The 16724-nt window shown below is 46.7% G+C and overlaps 1 protein-coding gene across 4 annotated transcripts in view; it reads left to right on the forward strand.

Moving 5' to 3' along the window:
- The first annotated feature begins 568 nt into the window (after nucleotides 1–568).
- The window catches only part of DZIP1 (DAZ interacting zinc finger protein 1), a 151245-nt gene continuing 135089 nt past the window's right edge, over nucleotides 569–16724 (forward strand). For 3 of the 4 annotated variants that reach the window (XM_077483032.1, XM_077483033.1, XM_077483034.1), the window contains exons 1-2: nucleotides 569–716; nucleotides 12492–13052. In XM_077483032.1, coding sequence (XP_077339158.1) covers nucleotides 714–716; nucleotides 12492–13052 — 564 coding nt within the window. In that variant the 5' untranslated portion in view covers nucleotides 569–713. Of the gene's footprint in view, nucleotides 717–833; nucleotides 1769–12491; nucleotides 13053–16724 lie in introns of those variants that run through there. The other variant, XM_077483035.1, reaches the window with a different exon arrangement.

Consider the following 16724-nt stretch of genomic DNA (forward strand, 5'->3'; position numbering starts at 1 on the left):
TGCACGCAGTGGAAGTGGCGGGTGGGTGGGGGTCATAGATCAGCTTTCACATTGGGGCCACAAGCTTCCAGCTATGCCTGTGCGCTTGGGGCTCATAAGAAGGTTCTGGGAACGCTGTGCTCGGGTGTGAACGGGCACAACGGAAAATTCTGGGATTTGGGATGTTGAGTGTTTTGGAGCCTGGGGATAGAATGGAGCAATAACACGACACATTAGCGTACTTTAGCGCGGTTTGTGTTAAAGATACACAACAGTGTGATGAAGTTGTATGACTTCATTTATTGTCCTCACACACACTTTCTTATTTGCAGGTCACTGTTTCAATAAACATTTTAGGAATGTGCAGACGAGGTGTTTGAGTTTTTCTCTCAGAGAATGAGAGGGATTGAGGGAGCGCTCTGTACTGTGACTGTGTGGGCTCTATATAGGAAGGATATTACAGAGCTCCTCAATCCTCATCTCCTCGCGTCTCCTCAGCTCTGCCACGTGAGCTCCTTGTATTCAATCTCCAGCTCCGTCTGCCTCTACTCTTCCCACCACACAGCAGGGGGCGGGGCCTCCATCTACATCTCAATCCGTGCAGAGTGTTGAGCGGAGATTAGGGGCGGAGATTCTGCGGTTGTCTTGGTAACAGTGCAGCCCACCCGTGTCTCCCCCCCAGCCTGATGCCTAGCGATGTGCGAGTCCCCGGATGAAGAATTGGAGGAGGGGATATGGTGAGTACATGGGGGCTGGCGGAGGAGTTGAGGGGCGCATTTTTCTGGTGGGGGGGGGGATACGAAGTTATGTATGTCCCGGGGGACGGCCGAGTGTCTGTTTAGTGTTGCTCCCCGGATGTTCTCGGTAGTGGGAGAACTGCTGTGTATTGTGTATGACCCGGGGGTATGGATTTCTCCTACACTGAGGAGACACATAGGACTGAGACTCTTCTTCCTCACACAGGGGCCACACAAGGCTGGAACTTCTTCCTCACACAGGGGCCACACAGGACTGGTACTCTTGTTCCTCACACAGGGGCCACACAAGGCTGGAGCTTTTTCCTCACATAGGGGCCACACCAGGCTTATTCCTCACATAGGGGCCACACAGGACTGGTACTCTTATTCCTCACATAGGGGCCACACAGGACTGGTACTCTTATTCCTCACATAGGGGCCACACAGGACTGGTACTCTTATTCCTCACATAGGGGCCACACGATATTGGGACTTATTCCTCACATAGGGGGCCACACAGGACTGGTACTTGTATTTCTCACATTGGGGCCACACAATATTGGGGCTTATTCCTTACATAGGGGCCACACAATATTGGGGCTTATTCCTCACATAGGGGCCACACAATATTGAGACGTATTCCTCACATAGGGGCCACACAATATTGGGGCTTATTCCTCACATAGGGGCCACACAATATTGAGACGTATTCCTCACATAGGGGCCACACGCAAGGCTGGGACTGTTACTCCTCACATATACAAGCCTGGCTGGTAGGTAAGGAGTGTGCAGCTTGTGGGAACTTGTCTGGGGATCACACACATCTTCTCAGGCTGCAGCTTGTCCCTGGCTGTCAGTGTGGACTCTCTGAGGCACTAAGAAGTAAAGAATGCCTGTCAGATGTGTGCACTGCTTCCCTGGCTGTACGGGATCACACATAGGAAATCACCAGCTCACTCTTTCACTTCGGGAGCTGTGTTTTGGGGGACTTACTCATTGTCCCAGTGGGCTTTGCTTCACATCTCCAACAGAGTCCACTTCATAGTGCACAGGTATGGGCTGTTTGTCTTTAAGATGGGGACCCAGGTGATTCGGAACCTGGTAGTACCAGAAGAGGCCAAACAGATTTTATTCTTTCTCCAGCCTCAGTTATTCCAAGGCCTCATGCACACAGAAGATGAGAGGCTTGTGCTGGTAAATGCCATTGCACAAAAGCATTGGCATTTACTAGAGTACAGCTGTGTACAGCCATTCACTGGTTTGACAGGCTGGACAAAGCGCCTGCAGCTCCCCAGGCACAGGAAAATGCCTTGCGTTATACATTGGATTTATTTATGTGCATGAGGCCTTAGGTTAGCCATTACACTGTTAGATTTCTCTTGTGATTCTCCCATCCATGCTAACAGCTTTGTATTCTGACACATTGCTTCTGATTGGATGTAGACTCTGTGCCGCCAACAAATTTTCCGGGCAGGACCACCCATGGCTCATATTTTTTCCAGCTATTCAGGTACCTGCTTAAATTCACTTTGCATTGCCAGCTTAAAGCGGAGTTCCACCCAAAAGTGGAACTTCCGCTCATTTTTCTCCTCTCCCTCTCTGGTGCCACAGTTGAGAGATATCCTGTTCCCACTTGCGCCGTGGCCCATGATGTCACCACGGGGCTCCCTCCCCCTGTCGCCGGGCCAGTAGGAGAGAGGAGTGGGGCCTCACGCATGCACAGTAGGGTTGCTGGCCCTAAGGCTACATTGCTTGGTTCCCTTACCTGCATTGGTGGCGGCAGCACCCAACAGCTGATGGAAACATCAGCTGTGGTGCCAACATCGCTGGACTCCAGGATAGGTAAGTGTCCTATTATGTGTAGCGGCTGGCTTTTAATTTATTTTTATTTTTTTGCGGACCTCCGCTTTAAAGCATTTGTTACCTCAACAATTCATATTCCTGATATGTGGCTTTTGTACCATGTACTTTTATGAGAAAGTATCCTGGAAAGCCCAGTGTACTGCTGCTTCTCCCCCCCGCTTTTATGCAGCCAAGAACAGAGGGAATGTGATCACTTATTAAAAAAAAAAGCGAAAAAGGTATTTATAATGTTTTTTTTATATCTATACAAACATGCTTTGCATTTCATTTCTATTTTAAACTGAGGCCGCGTACACACGCGGGGACTGTTCGCCCAACTTTGTCCGCTGAACAGTGTTTCGGCAAACAGTCCGCTCGTGTGTGGGCTTTCAGCGGACAGTTTCAGCGAACAGTCCGCTGAACAAGGTTTTTCGGAAATTCCGAAAAACTGTCCGCTGAAACCTTGTTTCAGCGAACAGTTCCCTCGTGTGTAGGCTTGTTCGACAAACTAAGTTGCGCTCATGCTCAGAAAGGCTTTACACGCCGAAAGTTATAATGCAGTGTATAGGACGTCGTATTTTTCGTCCCGTCGTACGTGCCGTTCACGTCATCGCGCACGGTTTCAGCAAACTGTTCGTACGTCGTGTGTGGCCATGTCCGTCCATGCTAATTTTGAGCGGACTGTTTGCCGAAACTGTTTGACGGACAAAGTTGGGCGAACAGTCCCCGCGTGTGTACGCGGCCTGAATGTTTTTTTTTTTTTTTTATAAGTTGATCATTTACAATCACTTTAACAATTGGATTGGTTGCAATTTCTGAGGACCTTAGTAATGGGTAGAAGGTTGTCTCCACCAGCTGCATTGGGTAGCATTGCAATTTGCCTTATGTCCATTTTGCATTTTTTGGGTAGTGCGTTTTAACACACTGTATTGCTTTGCAATGTGCTGCAGTTCATAAGTATTGCATGCAGCTGGGAGATTAAGGGAAGTCAGCAATGTGTTTAAACAATGTGGCATTCTTTCACAATGTACCATAGTGCACACATTATGGGATGTGTTGTACCAAAATGCGCATGTGCCGGTGATGTCATTGAAGAATGCATTGGGCGATTTCTCCTAAAGGGTGCTTCCTCTCCTGTCCCCAACCCCCCAGTGCCCCCTACCCACTTTTGTCCCTTTATATTTTTAATTTCTTCCTTCTCCTTCTTTTTTTATTGTTCTTTCTCTTTTTTGTGTCTGTTCTGTTGTTTCTAAACTTTGTCTTATACATGATGGCTCTCTTGCAGCTTATACAGAGCAGATATTCCTTTTTCTCTGTCATTCATTGACAGACACAGCAGCTCTTCTTGACCTTAGGGTTTTAGCAGAGTACTAGGCAGAAAGTGTTAAAAACAGCAACACTTGCACAGTACCGCTCAGGGGGCGGTCCTACTGGCTATAACCCCTCACACTGCATCCAGCAGCTCAGTTTTTTTTTCTGTCTAGTGTAGGAGAAGGACCTGGCTCCCGGTGGTACCATTGGTCCTGGGAATTTTTTCTTTTTTCTGCATTTTTTTTATTCCTGTGATCTACAAATAACAGCCGGGATGGGTGACAGGCTGGATAATATAGATCCTTGTAGTCTCCCCAGCCTAGCCATCGAGTGTGAGCAGGCCCTAGCTACGCACTGGGTTGGCCACGACATGCCCCGTCTGATCTGGGGCGGCTGGTGAGCTATATGCTCCGTGGCACACATATGACCGGGCTACTGCTGTCTGTGTCACAGTGTGCCATGGCTGGCAGCCACCCCGTACTGCTCGGTTGATGCGTCTATCCATGGAATGCGTCCAGCAGTCCCTGCAGGAGGGGTAAGTATGGTTCCACTGGTCTCAGTAGGATGGAGCAGCTGGGCATTCCCTGGGAGGTCAACTAGGGGGTCTCTCACTCTCCCTTTCTTCTCTCCCGGTCCCTTCCCTCCTCCCCATGCTATGAGCCACTGTTTGACTGGGCACATGTGGGTGCAGTGCTCTGGGTCCTGGCAGGGGGCTGTGATGGGTGTTGGGGATCCGCTTGTCCTCTTTCCTGTTTCTGGGCCACGGTAGGGTGTTTGTGCTGTGTAAGACATGCGGGGAGGCTGCCGCGCACTATGAGGCCATTTTCCTGGGGGGCCCATTTTTTTGTAGCTCCAGCCAGTTTTTTGCCTTTCAGCCATTTTCTAGTAGTTCGGCGGCCATTTTCTTGGTGTCCTCAGACGTTTTTACTGAGGCGGCCGGCGGACATTTTCTAGCAGCCTCAAGTAGTTTTGTCTCTAGAGTTGGGTGCTTGTTTCCTTCTAGAACAGCGAGCTTTCCACACAGACACCTCGTGGATGACAGAGGGGAGAGCGGACAGCAGCAGCACAGTGCAGTACCTGGGTCAGGGTGGTGAGTCCTGCGCGGGGCCCCTCAGTCTGTGGCAGCTAGGAAGGTCCCTAAGTGGTGACAGGTGAGTGTGGGTCAGCATGGCATCAGAAGCTGGCACTTCTTCCCCAGACATCCCTGTTATTGCAACTGGTTCCCCTGCTCCTGCAGTGCCTATGGACGCTCTGTCGGCGGTCCTGGAGGCCTTTGTTGCCAGAGTGGAAGTGGCGTGTGGGAACAAGGGGGGGTTGAAAAACACCCCCTCCCCCCACCGTCTTCTCGGGAAAGCTCTGATTCAGACTCGGGTCCCGCTGCAACAGGCGGCCCCTGTTCTGATGTATCAGAGGATGCTCCCAGGACTGTTCAGACAGTGAGGATGACTCCTTGTCCAGGTCAGCACAGGAAAAGGTGCTTGTAGGAGCACTTATTACAGCAGTGCGGGATACCCTAAAAATGGAGGATACGGCGGGGGCATCTACAGAGGTGTCGGTCCCTTTTGGGTCCCACAAGCTGGCCCACATGTCTAAGGTGTTTCCTTACCAATTTATTTTGATAAGTTTATTTACAAGGAGTGGGGAAAACTGCAGCGGACCTTTTCAGTCCCGAAATGCATGGCAGTGCATTACCCCTTTGAGGAGAGTCTCCTGAAGAAATGGACATCTCCTCTGATTGTTGACCCCCCCCCCCCCCCGGTATCCAAGTTAAATAAGTTAAAGGGGTTGTAAAGGTAATTTTTTTTATTTTCTACATAGTTTCCTTTAAGCTAGTGCATTGTTGGTTCACTTACCTTTTCCTTTGATTTCCCTTCTAAATGTTTTTTTGCTTTGTCTGAATTTCTCACTTCCTGTTTCTCCTCAGTAAACTTCTCACCATCATCCGAGTGGTGGTTAGTCAGCCAGAACAGCTTACTGAGGAGGAACAGGAAGTGAGAAATTCAGACAAAGAAAACAAAGAAAAAAAAACATTTAGAAGGGAAATCGAAGGAAAAGATAAGTGAACCAACAATGCACTAGCTTAAAGGAACCTATGTAGAAAATAAAAAATTTACCTTTACAACCCCTTTAACTGTAATTCCAGTGGAAGAGACTCCTGCTTTCAAGGACCTTGCCGATAGAAGGGCCGAGGCGGTTGTCCGGTCCATGTTTACCGCAGTGGGGTCCGCATTGCGGCCAGTGTTAGCCACAGCCCTGGTGTCGCAGACGCTTACTGAATAGGCTAAATTGTTGCATCGTGAATTGGAGAAGCAACAGGGTTCCCCGGTCTGCGTGTAGCTGGCTGACCAGTTCGTGCAGGGCCTTAAGTATGTCTGTGATGCGGCCTTAGATATGGCCCCCTTGCTCTCCAGAGCCTCGGTATCAGCAGTAATGCTACGTCGCTACGTCGCCTGATTTGGCTGAAATCTCAGAAAGCACTGGCGGACTTATTACCCTTCCAGGGAGAGAGGCTATTTGGAGCCTCGCTGGATGACATTATTAAGAATGTTACTGGGGGTAAGAATACGTTGCTCCCACAGTCCAGAAAAGGGAAGGAGCCACGTCGTAGACAAGGGCCCTCCTTTTCCTCTCAGAAGCGGATTTTTTGTTGGCCCTGGTCGGCAGGTAAGCCTTCTCAGTCCGACAAGGTGCCTGCTGAGGGACAAAAACATCCCTGGTTTCGCAAGCCAAACAAGCCTGCGAGCAAATCTGTTACTGCATGAAGGTTTGCCCCAGCTGGACTCTCGGGTGGGGGGTCCTCTTCGGGAGTTTGCAGCCCGGTGGACCTCCCTACTTTCCGATCAGTGGGTCTGCAAACTGGTTTCCTCAGGGTACAAGATAGAGTTTGTTTCTTGTCCGCCAAACAGATTTTTTTCCCTCCAGCCTTCATCTTCTTTCGGCTCGTTGGGAGGCCCTGTTTGGGGCAGTACAAAACCTGCTGTTGCGTGGGGTTATAGTACCTGTACCAACGCTGAAAAGGTTTCAGGGATTCTACTCCAATCTGTTTGTAATCCCAAAGAAGGAAGGGGTCCGTCCTGGACCTCAAGGCCCTCAACAACTTTGTGAAAGTACAAAGGTTTAGGATGGAATCAGTTCACTCAGTGGTCGCTGCACTATATCAGGGGGATTTTTTGGCATCCCTGGACATCAAGGACGCATATTTGCATGTCCCCATATGCATCAAGCATCAGAAGTTTCCGCGATTTGTGGTTGGGGATGAGCACTTCAAATTTGTAGCTCTCCCTTTTGGCCTGGCGTTGGCACCGAGGGTCTTCCCCAAGGTGCTAGCCCCAATTTTGGCTTTGCTAAGGCAGCGAGGGATCGCAATCGTGGGTTACATGGACGACCTCCTTCTGAGGGCAGCGTCCACCTCAGAATTAAGGGAGGATGTGGCAATCACCATGCAAACTCTTTGGGAGTTTGGTTGGGTACTGAACCTACAGAAGTCGGTTTTGGTGCCGACTCAACATCTGGAGTACCTGGGCCTGCTTCTCGACTCCTCGGAGGCGAGAGTCTTTTTTCCTTCGGACAAGCTGCAGACTCTTTAAGCTGCAGTGAAGTTGTTGGTGTCCTGCAGGTGGTTGTCACTGCGTTTTTGCATGCGAGTCCTGGGTCTCATGGTAGCCACTTTCGAGGCGGTACCGTATGCTCAATTCCACACTTGAGTCTTGCAAAAGGAGATCCTGTCAAGATGGGACAAATTTCCATTGTCCCTGGATTGTCAAATTCCAGTGAGCCAGCTAGTCAGGTACTCCCTGTTCTGGTGGCTGAGGTCGCCAGCTCTTCGGTCTGAGAAGTCGTTCCTTCCTCTTCATTGGACGGTGATCACAACGGACTCCAGCCTGACCCGTTGGGGGGGAGTTTGGGGCGTACAGTCAGCCCAGGGTCGGTGGATCCAGGAAGAATCCCGCCTGCTGATCAACATGCTGGAACTTCGGGCAATCAGTCGGTGCCTCTCCACATGGTCACAGAGGCTGCAGTGGCGTCCGATCAGGATCCAGTTGGACAACACCACGGCGGTGGCGTATTCAACCATCAAAGAGGAACAAGGAGCTTGTCTGCAGCACTGGAGGCCGCTCACATCCTGTGGTGGGCGGAGTGGCGTGGGCCAGCTCTGTCGGCCGTGTACATTCTGGGTGTAGAAAACTGGCGAGCGGACTACCTAAGTCGTCAGATGCTGGACCAAGGGGAATGGTCTTTACATCCGGATGTATTTCAGCTCCTTTGCCTAAGGTGGGGCACGCCAGATGTTGATCTTCTGGCTTCTCAACTCAATTGGAAGGTACAGAGGTTTATGGCCAGGTCAAAGGATCCCTGGGCGGACACGGCAGACGAGTTGGTGGCTCCATGGGGGCATTATCGACTGATTATGCTTTCCTCCCACTCAAACTTCTAGCACGTCTGCTTTGCATAGTGGAGGCCGAAGGAATTCCAGTAATTCTGATTGCCCCAGATTGGTACGCCGACATAGTACAAATGGTGGCGGATGTTCCTTGGCGACTGCTGATGCGAGAGGACCTTCTGTTGCAAGGTCCAATACTTCATCCTGCTTTACTGTCACTGGCTTTAACAACATGGCTGTTGAAATCCAGGTGCTAAGGGACCGAGGTCTGTCGGATTTGGTAATATCCACTATGCTGAGGGCACGGAAGTCATCTTCTCGGAAGATTTATCATTGTGGGTGGAGGGCCTACATCTCCATGTGTGAGGAGATGGGGTGGCGTCCACATACATATTCAGTTTCCAGGATCCTGCTGTTTTTGCAGCGAGGAGTGGATCAGAAACTTGCATTAAGCACCATTAAGGGGCAGATATCAGCTTTGGTTGTCTTTTTTCAGCGTCCCTTGGCGACTCATTCATTGGTGAGAACGTTTGTTAAGGGGGTTCGACATGTGGCCCCTCCAGTTCGACCACTGCTAACTCAGTGGGATTTGAATCAGGTGCTCTCGGTGCTTCAGAAACCACCGTTTGAAAACATTAGGGAGATCCCCTTATTGACACTCTCTCAGAAAGTAATCTTTCTAGTGGTCATTACATCTGTCAGGATGGTTTCTGAGTTGACGGCCTTGTCTTGCAAGTCTCCCTACTTGATTATCCACAAGGATAAGGCGGTGTTGCGTTCGCAGCCTTAGTTTCTTCCAAAGGCTGTTTCGGCCTTTCATCTGAATGAGGACATTGTGCTTCCATCCTTATGTCCTCGGCTGTGACACCCCAAAGAGGTGGCTTTGCATTCCTTGGACATGGTCTAGGCTCTGCGGGTGTATCTGTCTGCTACGGCTCCTTTTCGGAGGTCGAACTCGCTGTTTGTATCGATGGCTGGTCAGGAAGAAGGGACTAGCGGTCTCATCGGCCACCATCTCTCGGTGGATCAGACAGATTGTAGTTCAGGCTTATGCCATAAGGGGACGGGCGCCTCCCTTTCCTGTCACGGCGCATTCTACCAGGGAAGTTGTTGCCTCTTGGGCTTTCTGACATCTAGCGTCCGTTTCCCAGGCGTGTAAGGCTGCGACCTGGTCTTCTGTTCACACTGTCACAAAATTTTACAAGGTTGATGTGAGCGCATCTTCGGATGCTTGCTTCGGCTGCAAGGTTTTGTAGGCGACTGTTTAAGGTCGCAACTACTCCTTTGAGGAGCTCTGGTGGTTACGGGTGGAGGTATTGTTGTTTGCTGTTCAGAGAAAAAGATTTTACGGTGAGTACAAAAATCCTATTTTCTCTCTTGCACTTCGTCCTTCACTATACTGTGTAGGTGTATATTCACAGTGGCTAACGGACACATTCATGCAACTACTAGAAACAAGGTTGCTTGCCTTATTTCTTTTGTTTGTTCACTTGTACTTTCAAACTAATTGGTGATGGATTTTTTGGTACATATCTGAACTTGTATTTACAAGTGCTGATATTTGTTCTTTATGATATGTAGCTCCTGTATAAACAACAAATGTATTGTACTGTAAATCCACACACTGTGTTGACTTTGAATGTAAAACTTTCTTTATTTGATTAATAAAATTAATTTTGGTACTATAAAACAAATGGTACCACAACATGTTGACACACACAACATGTGCTGTGGTAATATGTTTGTTACTGTAATGGTGTAAATGGACCAGGGCTGCATCTAAGGATTATTTTCATAATCGATTAGTTGGCCGATTATTGTTTCGATTAATCGGTTAATAACCTTTTAAAAAAAAAAAAGAAGTGGGTCAAATTGACGTTCATTTTCAACCACAGTTATGGGAAAATTTGGAAATAATAGAAAACTGCTTGGTCAAAGGAATTTTCAGACAGTGTATGTGATTTTCATTCAGAAATTATATTAATTTTAAAAACAGAATGTTAAAAACAAGTGAAAATTTCAAACAAAATTCTTTCATTCAGCGAATGTACAAAGATTTTTCGTCTGAATATTCTCACCTGAAAATTGATCTGTGTGATCAGCATAAGGCTCGGTACACACCTATGCAGTTTGCTTTTGATCTGTTTCTATACTGCTTTTTGCTGTGTGTTTTTGATTTCTGCGCATGTGATTTTACTGCAATTTGCATTTTTTTGGGGCAGATTAAAAAACACAAATTGCTTCACAAACGCAAAGTATATTGAACCAATGAAGCACCATTTTGCATTTAAAAGTCCCTGGCCCTTTCCAAATACGCAGCGGCTGAAAAAAAGCACAGATATGAACATATCCCATAGGAAACCATGTAAATGAACTGTAGTGCAGTTCTGCAAAAAGCAACAATAAACATATAGATGTGAACCAGGTCTAAAACCCCATACACACTATCAGATTTTCTGCTGAGTTTTTCCTTCAGATTTACCAAAACCATGTAGTAGAAGGGCCTGTCTGATTGCATACACATTGAAACTCCTCAGGTTTGACCTCATTATATGGTTTTGGTAAATCTGAAGGAAAAACTCAGCAGAAAATCTGATAGTGTGTATGGGGCTTAAGACATTTAGAAACATAATGGGGTTAAAAAGACTAAAATGAGCCCTTTATAGTAAAAAAATTAATAAAAAAAAAAAGCAGATAATCACTACTTTTTTTTTTTAAAAGGTGTTTATTTTAAAATATTTTTGAACATACATACAGCATATAAGGCAAACAGTACACAAGTCAAAGAGTCTCCCTCCAGAGGTGAATACAGAGGCATCAATAAAGACGCCTCGTTGGAGTAAACCAAACTGCTACCATTATATGCAAAAACACAGAAAAACCCCAACAAAACAAAGACACAACAACAGACATGCCAACATTCGCGCACACACACCCATCACACTCACACCTGTCACCATCCCCCTATGCAGTATCATTTCAACATAAATAGCTGCCACATAAGGTCATACAGTAGCAGATTACCACCCCGTTTCGTTCCCCCCCCCCATACCCGGGACCACCATCCACAAAGCCCGAACCTCCGGCCCTACCCCCGCAGCCCCCCCAGGGGGTCCTGCGAGCATAGGACCGTCCCCCAAAATGAACCAGAGACATCCAACCATGGTTGCCACACCTTATGAAACTTTTTCAAACAAGCTGTGTTTATACACTATTTTAAATTTGATAATCACTACTTTAAAGCGGTTCTTCACCCTAAAGGGGAAGTTCCACTAGTATTATCCCTCTCCCCCTCCGGTGCCACAATCGGCACCTTTCGGGGGGGAGGGGGTGCAGTTACCTGGATAATCCAGGTAACTGCACCCACTTCCGGCCAGACCGCCGCAGACCCCCGCATCGCTCCGCCCCCCCCCCCCCGTTGTGTTCTGGGAAACACACAGTTCCCAGAGACACAGCGGGGGACCATAAGAGAAGCGCAGCGCAACTCACGCATGCGCAGTAGGGAATCGGGCAGTGAAGCCCTCATGCTTCACTTCCCGATTCCCTGACAGAGGATGGCGGCGGTGGCTGCAGCGAGACGAGCGATCGCTCGTCATCTGCCGCCGACATCGCTGGAACCTGGGACAGGTAAGTGTGATATTATTAAAAGTCAGCAGCTGCAATATTAGTAGCTGCTGGCTTTTAATATTTTTTTTTTTAGGTGCAGCTCCTCTTTAAGGGGTTCATTCTTTTACTGTAGAACTGTGAAAGTAATATTTACAGTAGCGATTATTTGCTCTTTTTGTACTATAAAGGGCTAATTTTAGTTTTTCTTTTTAACCCCATTATATTACTGGCCTTTTAATCGATTATGAAAATAGTAATCGATTAATTTCATAATCGATTGGTTGTCGATTAATCGATTAGTTGTTTCAGCCCTAAAATGGACCCTAAGGATTGTTGTTTGACCTGGAAGATTGCAGATCCCTGCGACCTGCAGTGAGAACAGTTTTTTTTGTTCGTATAGGCACGGGGCACGTAATTAAAAAAAGATTCTGGTGATGGAATTAATCTGTGTATTTAGCCACTTGTAGGAAACCAATCTTCAACAATTTTTCAGAAGGGCATTATCTAATAAAAACTTAACTCAACATTTGCATAAATCACAGTGGTTGGATAAGTTTAATGTATATGTAATTTGTTTTAAAAAAATCATGGTTTAATTTTCACACAATTTCCTTTTCCTTTCTTTTTTGTTTTAGCCTTTTCATGACAATGTTTACTACCCATTTGGGAAGGATGTGGCTCAAGTCCCTACTATGTTAAATGCACCTTGGATGCCCAATCCTTTCATTTCTTCTGGCAGGATGCCTTCCTCTTCTCACGGTACACTTTTTAAGTTCCGGTCACGCCATGAAAGTCTGGACTGGAGAAGAATTGGAAGTATTGATGTGGACAAAGTAGCAAATGAGTTGGATTTTCAAACCCTTCAAGACAATATTATGGGCATTACCTTTTGCAATGTAGAAAATGAGAAGTGCCCGCACTGTCACAGCAGTCTGGATCCTGTATTGATCAAATTGATTAGACTTGCTCAGTACACAGTTGAATATTTGCTGCATTCCCAGGAGTACCTAACTTCTAACTTACAGACATTGGAGGAAAAGGCTCGTGTAGGCATTAATGAGTCTGAACAGCTACAGGTAAAGATAACCAAGCAGACTGCAGAAATAAAGTCACTCAAAGATGAGTGCAAATTGAGGAAGAAGATGATTGCTGCACAGCAAATGATGATCAATGCTGCCACAGGACCTTGCCACAAGGTAAACTGAGAAGAAAATTACAGGGAATATTTTTATGAAAGATAATCCAGTGCATTCTTTTCAATGTAATGTACACATGCTTGCACATAGGTGTAAACCTATATGTCCTGCAAATCCACTGGCCATAGTCTGTACACAAAATCCAGTCATGTGATAAAAAGTATTGGGACACTTGCCTTTATGCGCACGTGAACTTTAATGGCATCCGGTCTTAGTCTGTAGTGTTCAATATTGCGTTGGCCCACCCTTTGCAGCTATAACAGCTTCATCTCTTCTGGGAAAGCTGTCCACAAGGTTTAGGAGTGTGTCTATAGGAATGTTTGACCATTCTTTCAGAAGCACATTTGTAAGGTCAGGCACTAATGTTGGACGAGAAGGAATGGCTCCTAGTCTCTGCTCTAAGTCAGTTGAGATCAGGACTCTGTGCAGGCCAGTCAAGTTCCTCCACCCCAAACTCCCTCATCCATGTCTTTATGGAGCTTGTTTGTGCTCTGGTCCAAATCATTGGTGGGGGGGTGAGATTATGCTGTGTTGTTTTTCAGGGGTTGGGCTTGGCACCTTAGTTCCAGTGAAGGGAACTCTGAAGGTGTCATCATACCAAGACATTTTGGACAATTTCATGCTCCCAGCTTTGTGGGAACAGTTTGGGCATGGCCCCTACCTGTTCCAACATGTGCACAATGCAAGGTCCATAAAGACCTGGATGAGTGAGTTCTGGGTGGATGAACTTTACTGTTCTGCACAGATTCCTGACCTCAACCCAATAGAACACCTTTGGGATGAATAAGAGCGGAGACTGCGAGCCAGGACTTCTCATCTAACATCAGTGCCTGACCTCACAATTGCACTTGTGGATACACTTCCCAGAAGAGCTGAAGTTGTTATAGCTGCAAAGGGTGGGCCAATTCAATATTGAACCCTACATACTAAGAATGGGATGCCTTTATAGTTCATGTGTGTGTCAAGGCAAATGTCACAATACTTTTGGTAATATAGTGTATATTCTTCAGTAAAGCAAACTCATTTATAATCTTGTAAACATAACAGTAACATCATCACTGTGCTGTACATAGCCTGTACAGAGAGCAGATTTGTGGGAGGGGCTCGTCATTTTCATGCACTACAGGCTGCCTGCAGAAAACTAGAGGAGGGGGCAGATGCCAGACCAGTCACCCTGCACAAGGTGAAAGAGCAGAAGTGACACTTAGGCCCCTTTCACACTTGTGCGACCTGAAAGTCGCACGATTATGCCACGACTTTTACATGACTTGAAGTAATGCCTATGTAATCTTGAGGTCTATGGACCTCAAGTTGCATCAAATTTGGACCAAAGTAGTGCAGGGACTACTTTGAAGTCACAGAGATATGAATGGTACTCATTGAAAATCAAGGGGTACGACTTGTCATGCGACTTTGCAATCCAAAGTCGCAGGAGAAATTGATAAAGTGTGAAAGGGGCCTAAGTTTTTCAAGTAAAACTACATATGCTTCTTATACTTCTTTTTATACTGGAGTTAAGATTTACATGTATAATAGCATGCAGATGTACAGCTGCACATATAGTATTGAGGGTAGTGAGATCAGGATCACTTACTTGGTTGTCTTGAATTAGCATTACCTAAGAAACTTTATTTTCCATGGCTAACCATAACCATTTGGTGTGGTTCTAAAAGCTGAACGTATTTTACTCTCATGCATTCTATGCACAAAGGTAAAAAAAACTTTCTGTGTGCAGCTCCCCCAGCCCCCCTAATGACTAAGCGCACCTGAAGTGTGTGAAACACATCTACCAGCTCTCTGTTTTTTGGCAACACTTGGGATGTCCTAATAAAAGAATTTTGCTCGATCACTGAGTGCAGCCATTTCTTCTACTTTGATTGCATGTGGAGACGAGCCGGGCACTCGTTAGATCATCAGGCTTCCCGTCTCACCTGGAGCAGCGAGTTTTCTTGTTTGGATACCCCTTAATACTTACGTATTATGTCATGTGACTACTGTGCCATCCACTCAGCCCCCCCGCTGTAGTGCTTAGATCGAGGAGGTGAGCTACGGGAGGTCACATGACCGCATAGTCAATCTGAAATAAGGTGCCTATTCATTTCAATGGGCAGGGGCGGTGCCAGAAAGATGTTGCTTGCAGGACTTTTTTTTCCATCCCGCAAGTGCACTGCCCCAGTGTGAAAGCACTCAGGCTTTCACACTGGGGTGGCTTGAGAGGCACTTTTCAGGCACTTTACAGGTGCTATTTTTAGTGTTAAACACCTGAAAAGCACCCAGTGTGAAAGGGATCTAAATACAAATATCCCCCAAATGACCCACATTTGGAAAGTAGACATTCCAAAGTATTTAGTAAGAGGCATAGTGAGTTTTTTTCTTTTTTACAAAATTGTCATATTAACAGGTTATTTTTCACACACAGCATATGCATACCACAACACCCCAACATATATTCTATGAGTCTTTCGAACATGTCATTTTTTTTCCACAAGTCTTTGGAAAATGTAGAAAGAAAATTAAAACTAATTTCTTGTTTACACAAAGTTGTCAATTTTATAAGATATTTCTAACACGTGGCATGTACATAGAAAAAAACTACACCCCAAAATACATTCTGCTACTCCTACTGAGTATAGCGATACCACATTACACAGCCTGGCAATATACAGAGTGCCAACATGCAGGGAGCACCATCAGGTGTTCTAGGGACATTCATTTCAAATCTAATTTGACTACCTATTACACTTTTGCAAGGCACTGTAGTGGCACTGAGGGACACTGTAGTGGCACAGATGAGAACTGATGTAGCACAAATGAGCACTGATGTGGCACAAATGAGCACTGATGTGGCACAAATGAGCACTGATGTGGCACAAATGAGTACTGATGTGGCACGAATGAGTACTGATGTGGCACGGATGAGTACTGGTGTGGCACGGATGAGTACTGGTGTGGCACGGATGAGTACTGGTGTGGCACGGATGAATACTGACGTGGCACGGATGAGAACTGACGTGGCACGGATGAGAATTGATGTGGCATGAATAATCACTGATGTGGCACGGATGATCACTTATGTAGCACAGATGATCATTGATATGGCGCGGATGATGACTGATGTGGCACAGATGATCACTAAGAAGGTACGGATGTTCACTGATGTGGCACGAATGAGCACTGATGTGGCACGGATGTGGCACAGATGTGGCATGGATGTGGCACAGATGAGCACCACTCACCACTCATGTGGCATGGATGCGGCACAGATGAGCACCACTGATGTGGCATGGATGCGGCACAGATGATCACTGATGAGGCATGGATGATCACTGATGTGGCATGGATGAGCATGAATGAGGCATAAATGAGCCATGGATGGGGATGGATGAGCATGAATGAGCCATTGATGGGGATGAATGAGCCATAAATGGTAGGGATGCACCGAATGGGTTTTTTGGTGCCGAAACCGATACCGAAAATGAAAAATACACTAGGCCGAAAACCGATACCGAAACAGCACCGATACCGAAAATGACTGTTTTTAAAAAATATTTTTATACAGGAGATGGTCAGAGACTGGGGACATGGTACAGGAGATGGTCAGAGACTGGGGACATGGTACAAGAGATGGTCAGAGACTGGGGACATGGTACAAGAGATGGTCAGAGACTGGGG

Source organism: Lithobates pipiens, unplaced genomic scaffold (genome assembly GCF_037356315.1).
Source record: "Lithobates pipiens isolate NorthernLeopardFrog02 unplaced genomic scaffold, aLitPip1_a1.2 Scaffold_16, whole genome shotgun sequence".
NCBI classification, from domain to species: Eukaryota; Metazoa; Chordata; class Amphibia; order Anura; family Ranidae; genus Lithobates; species Lithobates pipiens.